At 37.4% G+C, this 19,790-nt stretch overlaps 1 protein-coding gene and 1 non-coding gene across 2 annotated transcripts in view; both read right to left on the reverse strand.

Annotated features, from left to right (window-relative positions):
- The window catches only part of ACER3 (alkaline ceramidase 3), a 173,649-nt gene that overhangs the window by 87,730 nt on the left and 66,129 nt on the right, over positions 1 to 19,790 (reverse strand). Inside the window, exon 2 of the mRNA XM_077113516.1 lies at positions 8,144 to 8,254. Within this exon, the coding sequence (XP_076969631.1) occupies positions 8,144 to 8,254 (111 nt within the window). The remainder of the gene's footprint in view (positions 1 to 8,143; positions 8,255 to 19,790) is intronic.
- Positions 6,500 to 6,606, reverse strand: LOC143645345 (U6 spliceosomal RNA). Its single transcript, XR_013157067.1, has one exon. It is a non-coding gene; the product is annotated as a U6 spliceosomal RNA (small nuclear RNA).

Here is a 19,790-nt window from a genome sequence, read left to right on the forward strand (position 1 = left end):
TAAAAATAGGCCCCCAGCTCAGGTGAACTTGGTCAAAGTGGAGGTGGCTCATTGGGCTAACGGAAAAAAGAGGAAAGGGAAGGAAACAGAGGTTTTTGTGGCTGTGTTTCTATGGAGGCTTGATTGCCTCTGGATTCAGCAGTAGGATTTATCTGGCTGCAACTTCCCCAGGCATAGGCAGAAACGGGTTGCATTCAGAGCTTGTTCCCACCTGTGCCTTCCCCAGGGGAGGGGTGAAGCCCAACTCAGGTGGAATCCCTCCCTCAAGGAATTCAGACAACAGGGCTTGGCAATTTGAAGCCATTAAAACTAGCCTACAACCTCTCCTCTGTCTCCACCACGCCCCCAGCAGGAAGAGTCTGCCAAAGCTAAAGGTGCCAAATCGTCTTATGCTGGTGGGACCTGCATGAAGTCAAGCGCAACATATACTGGGCAGGATAAGAAAAAAAGAGCCCAGAGACTTCACAGGAAAATCTTTAAATCGGCTGGGTCTCAACCTCAGGGAACACGGATGCAGGGGACTCCTTCCCCCTGATAGGAGGCCAGTTTAGTCCAGGAAAACCGGCTGGAGTCTATAATACCTACATAGACCATCCTAAGGGTGGGGGGCTGGGGGGAAGGCACCATACAAGCTGGGCAAGAAACAAGAAAACAAGAACCAAAAAATTATCCTCTGTTAAAAAAAAACTAAGCTAGAGGTCTACAAAAAGCTGAACTGAATGTCAGAGAACAGACAGACAACAAATTCATCCATCAAGAAAACCCTAGGTAAGAGAAGTGAAAGCAACCTCCAGAAAAAACTAATTAAGGTAATTAAATGTCCAGACGCCAGCAAAAAATAACAAATCACACCAGAAAAACTGAAGATATGACCCAGTCAAAGGACCAAACCAATAGTTCAAATGAGATACAAGAGCTGAAACAATTAATTCAGAATATACGAACAGAAATGGAAAACCTCATCAAAAACCTAATCAATGAATTGAGGGAGGATATGAACAAGGCAAGGAATGAACAAAAAGAAGAAACTGAAAGTCTAAAAAAATAAATCACAGAACTTATGGGAATGAAAGGCAAGGGAGAAGAGATGAAAAAAACAATGGAAACCTACAATGGTAGATCTCGAGAGACAGAGGAAAGGATTAGTGAACTAGAGGACGGAACATCTGAAATCCGACAAGAAACAGAAACTATAGGGGAAAAAACGGAAAAATATGAGCAGGGATTCAGGGAATTGAATGATAATATGAAGCTCATGAACATACGTGTTGTGGGTGTCCCAGAAGGAAAAGAGAAGGGAAAAGGAGGAGAAAAACTAATGGAAGAAATTATCACTGAAAATTGCCCAACTCTTATGAAAGACTTTAAATTACAGATCCAAGAAGTGCAGCGTACCCCAAAGAGAATAGATCCAAACAGACATTCTCCAAGACACTTACTAATCAGAATGTCAGAGGTCAAAGAGAAAGAGAGGATCTTGAAAGCAGCAAGAGAAAAGCAATCCATCACATACAAGGGAAACCAATAAGACTATGTGTAGATTTCTCAGCAGAAACCATGGAGGCGAGAAGACAGTGGGATGACATATTTAAATTACTAAAAGAGAAAACCTGCCAACCAAGAATTCTATACCCAGCAAAACTGTCCTTCAAAAAATGAGGGAGAAATTAAAATATTTTCAGACAAAAAAATCACTGAGAGAATTTGTGACCAAGAGACCACCTCTGCAAGAAATACTAATGGGAGCACTAGAGACAGATACGAAAACACAAAAGAAAGAGGTGTGGAGAAGAGTGTAGAAAGAAGGAAAAGTAGATATGACATATAAATGCAAAAGGCAAAATGGTAGAAGAAAGTATTACCAGTACAGTAATAACACTAAATGTTAATGGATTGAACTCCCCAATCAAAAGACATAGACTGGCAGAATGGATTAAAAAACAGGATCCTTCTACATGCTCTCTACAGGAAACACATCTTAGACCCAAAGATAAACATAGGTTGAAAGTGAAAGGTTGGGAAAAGATATTTCATGCAAATAACAACCAGAAAAGAGCAGGAGCAGCGATACTAATAGCCAACAAATTAGACTTCAAATGTAAAACAGTTAAAAGAGATAAAGAAGGATACTATCTACTAATAAAAGGAACAATTCAGCATAAGGACATAACAATCATAAATATTAATGCACCGAACCAGAATGCTCCAAAATACTTGAGGCAAACACTGAAAATAGACAAATCTACCATAATAGTTGAAGACTTCAATTCCCCACTCTCATCAATGGACAGAACACCTAGACAGAGGATTAATAAAGAAACAGAGAATTTGAATATTACAATAAATGAGCTAGACTTAACAGACATTTATAGGACATCACACCCCACAATAGCAGGACACACCTTTTTCTCAAGTGCTCATGGATCATTTTCAAAGATAGACCATATGCTGGGTCACAAAGCAAGTCTCAACAAATTTAAAAAGATTGAAATCATACACAACACTTTCTCAGATCATAAAGGAATGAAGTTGGAAATCAATAATAGGCAGAGTGCCAGAAAATTCACAAAACGTGGAGGCTCAACAACACACTCTTAAACAACCAGTGGGTCAAGGAAGAAATTACTAGAGAAATCAGTAAATATCTCGAGGCAAATGAAAATGAAAATACAATGTATCAAAACCTATGGGATGCAGCAAAGGCAGTGCTAAGAGAGAAATTTATTGCCCTAAATGCCTAGATCAAAAAAGAAGAAAGGGGAAAAATTCAGGAATTAACTGTCTACTTGGAAGAACTGGAGAAAGAACAGCAAACTAACCCCAAAGCAAGCAAAAGGAAAGAAATAACAAAGATTAGAGTAGAAATAAATGAAATTGAGAACATGAAAACAATTGAGGAAATCAATAAAACCAGAAGCTGGTTCTATGAGAAAATCAATAAGATTGATGGGCCCTTAGCAAGATTGACAAAAAGAAGAAGAGAGAAGATGCAAATAAATAAGATCAGAAATGGAAGAGGAGACATAACCACTGACCCCACGGAAATAAAGCAGGTAATAACAGGATACTATGAACAACTTTACGCTAATAAATACAATGATGTAGATGAAATGGACAACTTCCTAGAAAGGCATGAACAACCAACTTTGACTCAAGAAGAAACAGACGACCTCAACAACCAATCACAAGTAAAGAAATTGAGTCAGTCATTAAGAAGCTTCCTAAAAAGAAAAGTCCAGGACCACACGGCTTCACATGTGAATTCTACCAAACATTCCAGAAAGAATTAGTACCAACCCTGCTCAAACTCTTCAAAAAAATTGAAGTGGAGGGAAAGCTACCTAATTCATTCTATGAAGCCAACATCACCCTCATACCAAAACCAGGCAAAGATATTACAAAAAAAAGAAAACTACAGACCAATCTCTCTAATGAATATAGATGCAAAAATCCTAAACAAAATTCTAGCAAATCGAATCCAGCAACACATTAAAAGAATTATACATCATGACCAAGTAGGACTCATCCCAGGTATGCAAGGACGGTTCAACATAAGAAAATCAATTAATGTAATACACCATATCAACAAATCAAAGCAGAAAAATCACATGATCATCTCAATTGATGCAGAGAAGGCATTTGACAAAATTCAACACCGTTTCCTGTTGAAAACACTTCAAAGGATAGGAATACAAGGGAACTTCCTTAAAATGATAAAGGGAATATATGAAAACCCACAGCTGATATTATCCTCAATGGGGAAAAACTGAAAACTTTCCCCCTAAGATCAGGAACAACGCAAGGATTTCCACTATCACCAGTGTTATTCAACATTGTGTTGGAAGTTCTAGCAGAGCAATTAGACAAGAAAAAGAAATACAAGGTATCAAAATTGGAAAGGAAGAAGTAAAACTCTCACTCTTTGCAGATGATATGATACTATATGTCGAAAACCCTGGAAAAATCCACAGCAAAACTACTAGAGCTAATAAACGAGTACAGCAAAGTAGCAGGTTACAATATCAACATTCAAAATTCTGTAGTGTTTCTATACACTAGTAATGAACAATCTGAGGGGGAAATCAAGAAACAAATTCCATTTACGGTCTTGCAACTAAAAGAATAAAATATGTAGGAATAAATTTAACTAAAGAGACAAAAGACCTATACAAAGAATACAAGAAACTGTTAAAAGAAATCACAGAAGACCTAAATAGATGGAAGGGCATACCATGTTCATGGATTGGAAGACTAAATATAGTTAAGATGTCAACTCTACCTAAATTGATTTACAGATTCAATTAAATACCAATCAAAATCCCGACAACTTACTTTTCAGAAATAGAAAAACCAATAAGCAAATTTATCTGGAAGGGCAGGGTGCCCCGAATTGCTAAAAGCATCTTGAGGAAAAAAAACGAAGCTGGAGGTCTCATGCTGCCTGACTTTAAGGCATATTATGAAGCCACAGTGGTCAAAACAGCATGGTACTGGCATAAAGATAGATATATTGACCAATGGAATCGAATGAGTGTTCAGATATAGACCCTCTCATCTATGGACATTTGATCTTTGATAAGGCAGACAAGCCAACTCACCTGGGATGGAGCAGTCTCTTCAATAAATGGTGCCTAGAGAATTGGACATCCATATGCAAAAGAATAAAAGAGGACCCGTACCTCACACCCTATACAAAAGTTAACTCAAAATGGATCAAAGATCTAAACATTAGGTCTAAGACCATAAAACAGTTAGAGGAAAACGTAGGGAAATATCTTATAAATCTTACACCTAAAGCAAGAGCACTGAAGAAAAAAAGAAATAAATGGGAACTCCTCAAAATTAAACACTTTTGTGCATCAAAGAACTTCATCAAGAAAGTAAAAAGACAGCCTACACAATGGGAGAAAATATTTGGAAATGACATATCAGATAAAGGTCTAGTATCCAGAATTTATAAAGAGAGTGTTCAACTCAACAATAAAAAGACAGCCAGTCCAATTACAAAATGGGAAAAAGACTTGAACAGACACCTATCAGAAGAGGAAATACAAATGGCCAAAAGGCACATGAACAGATGTTCAATGTCCCTGGCCATTAGCGAAATGCAAATCAAAACCACAATGAGATATCATCTCACACCCACCAGAATGGCCATTATCAACAAAACAGAAAATGACAAGTGCTGGAGAGGATGTGGAGTAAGAGGCACACTTATTCACCGTTGGTGCGAATGTCAAAGGATGCAACCACTGTGGAAGGCAGTTTGGCGGTTTCTCAAAAAGCTGAATATAGAATTGCCATATGACCCAGTAATACCATTGCAAGGTATCTACTCAAAGGACATAAGGGCAAAGACACAAACGGACATTTGCACACCAATGTTTATAGCAGCATTATTTATAATTGCAAAGAAATGGAAACAGCCAAAATGTCCATCATCAGACAAGTGGCTAAACAAACTGTGGTATATACATACGATGGAATATTATGCACCTTTAAGACAGAATAAAGTTATGAAGTATGTAACAACATGGATGGACCTTGAGAACATTATGCTGAGTGAGACTAGCCTAAAGCAAAAGGACATATACTGTATGGTCTCACTGATATGAACCGACATTAGTGAATAAACTTGGAATATTTCGTTGGTAACAGAGACCATCAGGAGATAGAAATAGGGTAAGATACTGGGTAATTGGAGCTGAAGGGATATAGGTTCTGCAACAGGACTGAATATAAAAATTCTGAAATGGACAGCACAATACTACCTAACTGTAATACAATTATGTTAAAACGCTGAATGAAGTTGCATGTGAGAATGATAGAGGGAGGAGGGCTGGGGACATAAATGAAATCAGAAAGAAAGATAGGTGTTAACCATTGAGATGGTATAATCTAGGAATGCCTAGAGTGTATAATAATAGTGACTAAATGCACAAATTTTAAAAATGTTTTTGCATGAGGAAGAACAAAGGAATGTTTTTATTGCAGGGTGCTGAAAATAGATCGGAACATTGTGCTAGACACCAGTGTCTAATAAACAAAATAAAGATAAACAAAATAAAATAAATTAAATAAACAAAAATAATAAACTAAACAAATAAATTGAGAAAAATTCATAGTTATCCAGTAATATGGCAATCTACATTCATAATCCAAGAGAATTTATAGTATTTCACAAAGCTTTTGGAAACAAATTCAATAGAAAAAAATTAAATTTATGATTAAATCCCAGTAATAACATGAGGAAATGTAACTTTAAAAATATAATGTAAATTTTAAATTTTAAATATTAACACAATACCATCAAAACTAACAGTGCAGCTAGGAATATATGGCAAAAGATGTACAGAGACCTCGATGAAGAAATTAGAAAATTTTTATTGAAAGACATAAAAGAAAACCAAATAAACTTAGAGATAAACTCTGTTCTTTTTTTTCCTATAATTTTGAATTATTTATTATTTGATATCAGGTATTTATAACATTTTTATTTAAAAATATGGAATGCTTCAAAAATTTGTGGGTCATCCTTGCACAGAGGCCATGCTAATTTTCTTTGTATCATTCCAATTTTAGTATATGTGCTGCTGAAGTGAGCATTAAACTCTGTTCTTAAATGAAAGAATTCAGCTTCTCCTCATTTACACATTTAATATCATTTTAAACAAAATTTCTTAGGAGTGGGAGAAAGATCAAAGGAGATGGTGGAGCCATACAGAGAAGGTAGGGTTTAACAAATGAGTAAGACTGTTGAATCATTATAATGATATTTTAGTCTCCAATGTCTTAGAGCAGCTGGTAGTAAAAACCTAAAATTGTGGAATTATAACCCATACCCATACCAAACCCTGAAATATGTTCTACAACTAATCGTTGTGGTATGCTTTGAAATTTATTGTTTTTTTTGTATTTATGTTATTTTTCACAAAAAAGAAAAAAATGTCAGTTGTGATGATAAACGCACAGCTATGATGATGATACTGTGAACCACTGATTGTACTCTTTGGATGATTATATGGTATGTGAACATATAATATATATCATTAAAATTGCATTAAAATTTTTTTTTTAATCATAGGGTTTTTTGGGGGGGAGATTAGCATTTGATATACTGATCCTCAAATTCATGTGGAAGGACAAATAGCAAAAAACTGTCAAGATAATTTTGAAGGGAAAAAAGGCAGGAGGACTTACTGTACCAGATATCATGATTATAAAGCTATAACGATTTAAGCAGTGCTATCTTTGTAAAGGGAATGACAACTGGACCTACACTGCCAAAGTCAAAGTCAAAGATGTATGCATATATCCATGACCCAACAATTCCACTTTTAGGCATAAACCCAGACATTCACACATGAGCATAAGGAGACGTGCAGTAACGTTCATTTCACCATTACCTATTACACTGAAAACCTGGGAAAATGTCTATAATGAGGAGAATGAATAGACTTGGTATATTCAAACAATAGAATGCTATTCAACAATAAAAAGAGTGAACTAGAATAACATGTATCAATATACTTCATAGCCTAAAACATAATGTTTGGGGGTGGGGCGATTACCAGTAAATTTTTACAGAAATCATTACAAAAAGCTTAAAAATATGAGAATCCATATTGCATATACTTTTAAAGGATACACATAGATAATATATTATAAATTATAAATAAAATTATAAACGAGAAATGATAAAATATCAATTTCAGGATAGAGGTTAACTCTGGGGAAGGGAGGCTGGGAGATTGAGGAGAAAAGGATTAGCAGAAACACAAAGGGAACATAAATTTTATCTGTACTAATTAATTTCCTTAAAAAAAGTAAGATCTAAAACAAATATTGGAAACTCTTAAGAGATCACAGAGCTGGGTGATCAGACACATGGGTGTATTTGTTGTAGTATTATCTTTATTCTTTCTTGTATGCTTGAAGTAGTTCATGATTCTTTTTACTGTTATTCAAAACGTAGTTCAATTTACCCGCAAGGTTTGTGGAGTTCTAATTCAGAAGTCCCAGAACACGGTGAAGTAGTATAACATACAACACAAAACTGACCACTGCTTTTAGAAAAATAATGAGAAAAACAGCCCATCTGAACACTGTATATACCTTTTCTCAGATAAAGTGTTATACATACCTGTGAGTGCTAAATAAGAAGCAATGTACCGCTTTTCCAGCCCATCTCTAACACTCTGAATTGCACCAAAGATTGGAGGTATGACCATAATCAGGTTACTCACTGTATTCCCTATAAAAGAAAAACACAAAGAAGACCAGTTAATCAATAACACTTTAAATAAAGATACATTCTCATAGTTTAATCACTTATAAGAACCTGGTGAATTCAGTGATATACAGTGCTGAGACTTTGTCCTCAACACCTTTTTCTTAATTTTTACAAGTCTTTGTATAATAGCAAATATATTTATCACAAAGCTATTTTTAAATAGTAAGTCCATAAATTATGTCAATAGTATAGGCTCAAGATACTAAAACCAGAATTTTCTTAAACAGAAAAACCTTTCAACTTATATTGGGAGTTAGATATTTCCTGGCATGTGTTTTCCAAAGTGGCACACTTTATCATTTTTATCACCTTTCCTAATGAAGGCAATTTAAAAATGTGGAGTAACTTAAAAATAAAATCCTCTTCAAAACATCAAAGCACAATAAAATATCAACAAATGATCAAACTGAGGAGGGGAAGATGGTTAAAATTTAAAGAGGCTGAAAGACAGGCAGCAGAGATAAAGCTCTCCTTTTGACCAAAAACTGTGTATGGTGGTGGGGGGGGGGGGAAGCGAATGGAGGGAAAAGATAAAAATTTATGGCTGCCAGGGCAAAGTTTATGGTGAATATCATCCTCACTTCCTACCTCCTACCTCTGGACTCTGAAAGGCTGCCACTTTTCCTTATGTAGAGCTGAGCTGAATTGCTGCATATTTGGTAGACTCATGGGGCTAGAAAGAACAATCAGTTTAGCACGAAAGACTACTTTCCAGAAATCTACAACCTCCAGATGGTTCCTAGACCAGATGAGTCCTGAAACCTACAGAGGCCAGACTCTCCCACTATCCCATATTACTGATACCCCTTTCCAACCTGAAAAAGTTAGAATGGACATAACCTAAATATGCCTAAAGATTGGGAGAAAGATCAAAGGAGGAGGAGGAGTTATAACAGAGAAGATAGGATTCAACAAATGAGTACAACTACTGAATCATTTTATTGATACTGCTTTCAGTCTCCATTGTCTTAGAGCAGCTAGAAGGAAAAACCTAAAATTGTGGAACTCTAACCTATACCAACTCTGAAATTTGTCCTATAACTACTTGTTACAATGTACTTTGAAATTTATTCCTTTTTTGTATATATGTTATATTTCACAATAAAAAATATTTAAAAAATAATTAATGAATTCTTAATTGAATAGGGAATTGGTGGAATGAGGGATTGGTTAGTAAAACGTAAAGAGAACTCCAGAAAGTACAGGAATAGCAGATAGAAGGGCCAGCCCCTACCCATAGAGCTGAGTCACAGCACCTAAGAAGAGACCCCCCTCCAACCCACCCCCGGGCTAAGATCCAGACTTTGTTGAGGAGCAATAATCATAGCTCACAGAATTCAGAGAAAGTATTGCTGAAAATCTGTCTTTCAGACCTTAACCAGAAATCTGCTCTCAAGGATGCCAGGGAAACTGATCATATGGAGTTGTCTGTGCGGTCAGGTGAAGGCATCTGCACACTGCTGACTGCTATACTCTGCAGGAGCACAGCACTGGAGATGCTGACTGAGCTTCAGGAGCTGGGCACCGGGGAAGCTGCATGTGCTGCAGGAGCCAGGTTCTGGAGGAGCTGCCTGTACTGCAGGAGCTGGGTACTAGAGAAGCCACAAGTCAGACCAGAAAGGAAAACCCCTTTCTCCTCAATGTTTTTCCAGAGTGCTCTACTGGCAAAGTTTAACATTATGCCAGCCAATAAAAGAAAAATATTTAAAGGGCCCAGGTTCATTTTCACAGAACATACAATGAATGGCGAATCTGAAGCTGAGAGGCAATAAATTAAATAACTAGTACAATTATAAAACTGTTTTCACCAATCATGACTTGGCAAAACTACAGTGGATAAGAGATACCTAATCACAAAAATGATAAGAATTTGTTTATTAAGATCATGAAATAATGTAGTTTTCTTGCTTTTTTCTATCTTTTCTACAATGTGGTTATATTGTTTCTATGATATAAAATTAAATTTTTAATAAGGTAAATAAATGATAGAAAATAAAGATTAAATTATTTTTACTAGAAATTTAATTGGGCTTTGGGTTAGTTGCTCCCAGAAATCAATTCAAGCAGTTTCTCTTCTGGTACTCAAAATTAGAGATTCACTCATATATTGTACAATAGTATATGAAAATATTAAAGAAAAAAAATTTTTTTCTAGAATCCTGTTTGGATGAAGATTTAAGGGACTAAAAAATCTGAAAACTATTGCTCTCTCCCAACAATATATAATACCCCCAAACACATTCTTCTCATGCAATGCAAATTATAGCCAAGGGTGAAAGCATTCCAATAGTGTCCAGATTTCTTTTTTTTGGTTTGGTTTTGGCTTTTTCTCCCCCTATTATTTGTTTGTTTGTTTATAGTATCATTATTTATAATTGCAAAGAGATGGAAACAGCCAAAATATCCATCAACAGATGAGTGGCTAATACGTAGGAGAGGGGCCAAGATGGCGGCTTGGTAAGGTGTGTATGTTTTAGTTCGTCCTCCAGAACAACTACGAAGTGGCCAGAAACAGTACAGAACAGCTCCCGGAGCCACGGCAGAAACCAAACACACAGCATACCCCAGTTTGGACCAGCTGGACCGGCTGTGAGTCTCCGCAGCGGTGAGTTTCCAGAGCAGCACGCACTTCCCCAAGTCGCGGCGGCCAGTGCCCCTCCCTCATGGGCGGCTTCCCAGACCGACTGCGAGTCTTGGAAAAGCGAGTTCACCAAGCCGCGGCAGCCGGCAACCGGCACCCCTCCCCCACAGGCAGCTTCCCAGAGGGAAAGGAAAGAGTCTCCAACAGTAACAGGGACTGAGTCCAACCAAACACCGGTGGTGGCATTGATGGACAAATTCTGACTACTAGGGATGGGCCCCCAGCTCAGGCGAAACTGATCAGGACAGAGGTCGCCTGTTGGGCTGACTGAAAGAGAGGAAAGGGAATGAAACTCAGCCTTCTGCGGCTGTTTCTGCGGAGGCTTGGTTGCCTCTGGACTCAGCGCCGGGATTGCACAGGTTGCAACTGCCCCAAACGCAGAAGCAGGCTGCTTTTGGGGCTCTCTGCCACCTGGGCCTACCCCACGGGAGGGGTGAGGCGCAACTCAGGTGGAGTCCCTCTCTCAAGGAATTCAGATACCAGGGCTTCCCAATTTGAAGCCATTAAAACGAGCCTACAACCTTTCCTCTGTCTCCACCACGCCTCCAGCAGGGAGAGCCGTCCAAATTAAAGGAGCCACAACATATTTTGCTGGTGGGACCCGCAGACAGACAAGCGCCACATACTGGGCAGGATAAGAAAAACAGAGCCCAGAGACTTCACAGGAAAGTCTTGCAATCTGCTGGGTCTCACACTCAGGGAAAATGGACGCAGGTGATTCCTTCCCCCCGAAAGGAGGCCAGTTTAGTCCGGGAAAACCCGGCTGGAGTCTGTAATACCTATGTAGATCCTCCTAAGGGTAGGGAGGGAAAAGGCACCTTAAAAGCAGGACAAGAAACAAGAAAATAAGAACTGAAAATTTACCCTCTGTTAAACAAAACTTAAGCTAGAGGCCCAGAAAAAGCTGAACTGAAGGTCGATGAACAGAAAGACAACAAACGCATCCAGCAAGAAATCCCTAGGTAAGATAAGTGAAAGCAATCTCCAGAATAAACTAATTAAGGTAATTAAATGTCCAGACACCAGCAAAAAATAACAAATCACACCAGGAAAATTGAAGATGTGACCCAGTCAAAGGAACAAATCAATACTTCAAATGAGATACAGGAGCTGAGACAACTAATTCTGAATATACAAACAGAAATGGAAAACCTCTTCAAAAACCAAATCATAAAATTGAGGGAGGACAAGAAGAAGGCAAGGAATGAAAAAAAGAAGAAATGGAAAGTCTGAAAAAACAAATCACAGAATTTATGGGAATGAAAGATACAGTAGAAGAGATGAAAAAAACAATGGAAACCTACAATGGTAGATTTCAAGAGACAGAAGATAGAATTAGTGAACTGGAGGATGGAACAACTGAAATTCAAAAAGAAACAGAAACTATAGGGAAAAGAATGGAAAAATTTGAACATGGGCTCAGGGAATTGAATGATAATATGAACCGCACAAATATATGTGTTGTGGGTGTCCCAGAAGGAGAAGAGAAGGGAAAAGGAGGAGAAAAACTAATGGAAGAAATTATCACTGAAAATTGCCCAACTCTTATGAAAGACTTTAAATTACAGATCCAAGAAGTGCAGCGCACCCCAAAGAGAATAGATCCAAATAGGCGTTCTCCAAGACACTTACTAGTTAGAATGTTAGAGGTCAAAGAGAAAGAAGGGATCTTGAAAGCAGCAAGAGAAAAACAATCCATCACATACAAGGGAAACCCAATAAGACTATGTGTAGATTTCTCAGCAGAAACCATGGAGGGAAGAAGACAGTGGGATGATATATTTAAATTACTAAAAGAGAAAAACTGCCAACCAAGACTCCTATATCCAGCAAAATTGTCTTTCAAAAATGAGGGAGAAATTAAAACATTTTCAGACAAAAATTGACTGAGACAATTTGTGACCAAGAGACAAGCTCTGCAAGAAATACTAAAGGGAGCACAAGAGTCAGATACGAAAAGACAAAAGAGAGAGGTGTGGAGAAAAGTGTAGAAAGAAGGAAAATTAAATATGATATATATAATACAAAAGGAAAAATGGTAGAGGAAAGTATTACCCAAAGTGTAATAACACTAAATGTTCACGGATTGAATTCCCCAATCAAAAGACATAGACTGGCAGAATGGATTAAAAAACAGGATCCTTCTATATGCTGTCTACAGGAAACACATCTTAGACCCAAAGATAAACATAGGTTGAAAGTGAAAGGTTGGGAAAAGATATTTCATGCAAATAACAACCAGAAAAGAGCATGAGTAGCTATACTAATATCCAACAAATTAGACTACAAATGTAAAACAGTTAAAAGAGACAAAGAAGGATACTATCTACTAATAAAAGGAACAATTAAACAAGAAAACATAACAATCATAAATATTTATGCACCGAATCAGAATGCCCCAAAATACATGAGGAATACACTACAAATACTGAAAAGGGAAATAGACACATCTACCATAATGGTTGAAGACTTAAATTCCCCACTCTCATCAATGGACAGAACATCTAGACAAAGGATCAATAAAGAAACAGAGAATATGAACATTACAATAAATGAGCTAGACTTAACAGACATTTATAGGACATTACATCCAACAACAGCAGGATACACCTTTCTCTCAAGTGCTCATGGATCATTCTCAAAGATAGACCATATGCTGGGTCACAAAGCAAGTCTCAACAAATTTAAAAAGATTTAAATCATACGCAACACTTTCTCAAATCACAAAGGAATGAAGTTGGAAATCAATAATAGGCAGAGTGCCAGAAAATTCACAAATACGTGGAGGCTCAACAACACACTCTTAAAAACCAGTGGGTCAAGGAAGAAATTACAAGAGAAATTAGTAAATATCTCGAGGTGAATGAAAATGAAAACACAACATATCAAAACCTATGGGACGCAGCAAATGCCTATATCAAAAAAGAAGAAAGGGCAAAAATTCGGGAATTAACTGTCCACTTGGAAGAACTGGAGAAAGAACAGCAAACTAACTCCAAAGCAAGCAAAAGGAAAAAAATAACAAAGATTAGAGTAGAAATAAATGAAATTGAGAACATGAGAAAAATAAAGAAAATCAATAAGACCAGAAGTTGGTTCTATGAGAAAATCAATAAGATTGATGGGCCCTTAGCAAGATTGACAAAAAGAAGAAGAGAGAGGACGCAAATAAATGAGATCAGAAATGGAAGAGGAGATATAACCACTGACCTCACAGAAATAAAGGAGGTAATAACAGGATACTATGAACAACTTTATGCTAATAAATACAACAATGTAGATAAAATGGACAAGTTCCTGGAAAGGCATGAACAACCAACTTTGACTCAAGAAGAAATAGACGACCTAAACAAACCAATCGCAAGTAAAGAAATTGCATCAGTCATTAAGAAGCTTCCCAAAAAGAAAAGTCCAGGACCAGACGGCTTCACATGTGAATTCTACCAAACATTCCAGAAAGAATTAGTATCAACCCTGCTCAAACTCTTCAAAAAAATTGAAGTGGAGGGAAAGCTACCTAATTCATTCTATGAAGCCAACATCACCCTCATACCAAAACCAGGCAAAGATATTACAAAAAAAAGAAAACTACAGACCAATCTCTCTAATGAATATAGATGCAAAAATCCTCAACAAAATTCTAGCAAACCGAATCCAACAACACATTAAAAGACTATTACATCATGACCAAGTAGGATTCCTCCCAGGTATGCAAGGATGGTTCAACATAAGAAAATCAATTAATGTAATACACCATATCAACAAACCAAAGCAGAAAAATTATATGATCATCTCAATTGATGCAGAGAAGGCATTTGACAAGATTCAACATCCTTTCCTGTTGAAAACACTTCAAAGGATAGGAATACAAGGGAACTTCCTTAAAATGATAGAGGGAATATATGAAAAACCCACAGCTAATATCATCCTCAATGGGGAAAAATTGAAAACTTTCCCCTTAAAATCAGACACAAGACAAGGATGTCCATTATCACCACTGTTATTCAACATCGTGTTGGAAGTTCTAGCCAGAGCAATTAGACAAGAAAAAGAAATACAAGGCATCAAAATTGGAAAGGAAGAAGTAAAACTATCACTGTTTGCAGATATGATACTATACGTCGAAAACCCTGAAAAATCCACAGCAAAACTACTAGAGCTAATAAACGAGTACAGCAAAGTAGCAGGTTACAAGATCAACATTCAAAAATCTGTAGTGTTTCTATACACTAGTAATGAACAAGCTGAGGGGGAAATCAAGAAACGAATTCCATTTACAATTGCAACTAAAAGAATAAAATACTTAGGAATAAATTTAACTAAAGAGACAAAACACCTATACAAAGAAAACTACAAGAAACTGTTAAAAGAAATCACAGAAGACCTAAATAGATGGAAGGGCATACCATGTTCATGGATTGGAAGACTAAAAGTTAAGATGTCAATTCTACCTAAATTGATTTACAGATTCAATGCAATACCAATCAAAATCCCAACAACTTGCTTTTCAGAAATAGAAAAACCAATAAGCAAATTTATCTGGAAGGGCAGGGGGCCCCAAATTGCTATAAGTATCTTGAGGAAAAAATACAAAGCTGGATGTCTCACGCTGCCTGACTTTAAGGCATATTATGAAGCCACGGTGGTCAAAACAGCATGGTACTGGCATCAAGATAGATATATCGACCAATGGAATTGAATAGAGTGTTCAGATATAGACCCTCTCATCTATGGACATTTGATCTTTGATAACGCAGTCAAGCCAACTCACCTGAGACAGAACAGTCTCTTCAGTAAATGGTGCCTAGAGAACTGGATATCCATATGCAAAAGAATGAAAGAGGTCCCGTATCTCACACCGTATACAAAAGTCAACTCAAAATGGATCAAAGATCTAAACATTAGGTCTAAGACCAAAAACAGTTAGAGGAAAATGTAGGGAGATATCTTATGAAGCTTATAACTGGAGGCGGTTTTATGGACCTTACACCCAAAGCAAGAGCACTGAAGAAAGAAATAAATAAATGGGAACTCTTCAAAATTAAACACTTTTGTGCATCAAAGAACTTCACCAAGAAAGTAAAAAGACAGCCTACACAATGGGAGACAATATTTGGAAATGACATATCAGATAAAGGTCTAGTATCCAGAATTTATAAAGAGATTGTTCAACTCAACAATAAAAAGACAGCCAATCCAATTACAAAATGGGAAAAAGACTTGAACAGACACTTCTCAGAAGAGGAAATACAAATGGCCAAAAGGCACATGAAGAGATGCTCAATGTCCCTGGCCATTAGAGAAATGCAAATCAAAACCACAATGAGATATCATCTCACACCCACCACAATGGCCATTATCAACAAAACAGAAAATGACAAGTGCTGGAGAGGATGTGGAGAATGAGGCACACTTATCCACTGTTGTGGGAATGTCAAAGGGTGCAACCACTGTGGAAGGCAGCTTGGCGGTACCTCAAAAAGCTGAATATAGAATTGCCATACGACCCAGCAATACCATTGCTAGGTATCTACTCAAAGGACTTAAGGGCAAAGACACAAACGGACATTTGCACACCAATGTTTATAGCAGCGTTATTTACAATTGCAAAGAGATGGAAACAGCCAAAATGTCCATCAACAGACGAGTGGCTAAACAAACTGTGGTATATACATACGATGGAATATTATGCAGCTGTAAGACAGAATAAACTTATGAAGCATGTAATAACATGGATGGACCTAGAGAACATTATGCTGAGTGAGACTAGCCAAAAACTAAAGGACAAATACTGTATGGTCCCACTGATGTGAACCGACATTCGAGAATAAACTTGGAATATGTCATTGGTAACAGAGACCATCAGGAGATAGAAATAGGGTAAGATAATGGGTAACTGGAGCTGAAGGGATACAGACTGTGCAACAGGACTGGACACAAAAACTCAGAAATGGACAACACAATACTACCTAACTGTAATACAATTATGTTAAAACACTGAATGAAACTCCATGTGAGAATGATAGAGGGAGGAGCTCTGGGGACATAAATGAAATCAGAAAGAAAGACAGACGTTAAAGACTGAGATGGTATAATCTAGGAATGCCTAGAGTGTATAATAATAGTGACTAAATGTACAAAATTTAAAAATGTTTGTGCATGAGGAAGAACAAAGGAATATCATTGGTGCAGGGTGCTGAAAATAGATGGTAATTAATATTTTAAAATTTCACTTTATGTGTGAGACTAAAGCAAAAAATGTTTATTTGTTACAAAATTTATATTTTGACTAGTGCATTTCCTAATATAACTTATGTAGATAGTTTTATTGAACACCATAAGTACCTGGAATCCTGGGTAGGAATGAGATTTTGCTGATTTGTCCAGGTGATGCCCCGATGAATCCCAGAGTGATTTGATCAGTGAGTGGAAAAGTATCTGCAAAGTCCCCTTCGGGGAATAGTGAGAACGGGGGATAATTCAACCTCCCCAAGTTGAATTCTTGATATTCTCACAAGCAGTGTGGACAACCAAAGCTATAGGCTGAGCCCCCAGTCTTGGGGTTTGTTCATAGCAAACTTAACCCCACAAAGGATAGGTCAAGTCTACTTAAAATTTAGGCCTAAGAGTCACCCCCAAGAGAGCCTCTTTTGTTGCTCAGATGTGGCCTCTCTCTCCAGCCAACACAACAAGCAAACTCACCACCCTCCCCCTGTCTACTTGGGACATGACTCCCAGGGGTGTGGACCTTACTTGCAACATGGGACAGAAATCCCAGAATGAGCTGAGACTCAGCATCAAGGGATTGAGAAAAACCCTAGAATGGGCTGAGACTCAGCATCAAGGGATTGAGAAAACCTTCTCGACCAAAAGGGGGAAGAGTGCAATGAGACAAAGTGTCAATGGCTGAGAGATTCTAAACAGAGTCGAGAGGTTATCCTGATACATTAAGCAGATATCACCTTGTTATTCAAGATGTAGTGGAGAGGCTGGAACGAACTGCCTGAAAATATAAAGCTGTGTTCCAGTAGCCATGTTTCTTGATAATGATTGAATAATGATATAGCTTTCACAATGTGAGTGTGTGATTGTGAAAACCTTTTGTCTGATGCTCTTTTTATCTACCTTGTCGACAGACGAGTAGAACATATGGAATAAAAATAAATAATAGGGGGAACAAATGTTAAAATAAATTTAGTTTGAAATGCTAGTGATCGATGGAACGAGGGGTAAGGGGTATGGAATGTATAATCTTTGTTTTTCTGTTTTCATTTTATTTCTTTTTCTATTGTCTTTTTATTTCTTTTTCTGAATTGATGCAAATGTTCTAAGAAATGATGAATATGCAACTAGGTGATGATATTGTGAATTGCTGATTGTATGTGTAGAATGGATAGATCACATGTTAATGTTTTAGTTTGTTTGTTGTTAATTTCTTTTTAATTAATAAATTAATTTTAAAAAGAAAGAAAACAATAAAATTTCATACATACCATACTCTTCCCCCTCCCTTTCATTGATCACTAGCATTTCAATCTACTAAATTTATTTTAACATTTGTTCCCCCTATATTTATTTATTTTTAATCCATATGTTTTACTTGTCAGTCGATAAATAGATAAAAGGAGCATCAGACACAAGGTTTTCACAATCACACAGTCACACTGCGAAAGCTATATCATATACAATCACCTTCTAGAAACATGGCTACTGGAACACAGCTCTACATTTTCAAGCAGTTCCCTCCAGTCTTCCCATTACACCTTAACTAAAACAGTGTGTGCTGGTTTGAAAGGATGTATGTACCCTAGAAAAGCTATGTTTTAATCTTAATTCCACTTTGTAAAGGCAGCTGTTTCTTCTAATCCCTATTCAGTATCATATGCTTGAAACTGCAATTAGATCATCTCCCTGGGGATATGACTCAATCAAGAGTGGTTGTTAAACTAGATTAGGTGATGACATGTCTCCACCCATTTGCGTGGGTCTTGATTAGTTTCTGGAGTCCTATAAAGAGGGAACATTTTGGAGAATGAGAGAGATTTCTGAGAGAGCAGAGAATGACACAGCCATGAGAAGAAGATTCTACCAGCCAGTGATCTTGGAGATGAAGAAGGAAAACACCTCCCGGGAAGCTTCATGAAACAGAAAGCCAGGAGCGAAAGCGAGCAGATGACGCCATGTTCACCAAGTGCCCTTCCAGCTGAGAGAGAAGCCCTATGTTCACCATGTGCCTTCTCACTTGTGAGAGAAACCCTGAACTTCATTAGCCTTCTTGAACCAAGGTATCTTTCTCTGGATGCCTTTGATTGGACATTTCCATAAACTTGCTTTAATTGGGACATTATCTCGGCCTTAGAACTCTAACCTAGAAATTCCCGTTTTTAAAAGCCATTTCGTTTCTGGTATATTGCATTCCAGCAGCTAGCAAACTAGAACAAGGTGATATCTATTTAATGTATAAGAATAACCTCCAGGATAACCTCTCAACAATGGTTGAAATCTCTCAGCCACTGACACTTTATTTGGTCTCATTTCTTTCTTTCCCTTTTTGGTTGAGAAGCTTTTCTCAATCCTTTGATGCTGAGTCCCAGTTCATTCTAGGATTTCTGTGCCATGTTGCCAGGAAGGTTTATACCCCTGGGACTCATATCCCACATAGAGAGGAGGAGGGCAATGAGTTTGCTTGTCATGTTGGCTGAGAGAGAAAAGGCCACATCTGAGCAACAAAAGAGGTTTCCTAGAACGTGACTCTTAGGCCTAATTTTAAGATACTTAGCCTATCCTTTGTGGGGTTAGGTTTCATATGAACAAACCCCAAGACTGGGGGTTCAGCCTATTGCTTTGGTTGTCCCC

Source organism: Tamandua tetradactyla, chromosome 8 (genome assembly GCF_023851605.1).
Source record: "Tamandua tetradactyla isolate mTamTet1 chromosome 8, mTamTet1.pri, whole genome shotgun sequence".
Taxonomy (NCBI): domain Eukaryota; kingdom Metazoa; phylum Chordata; class Mammalia; order Pilosa; family Myrmecophagidae; genus Tamandua; species Tamandua tetradactyla.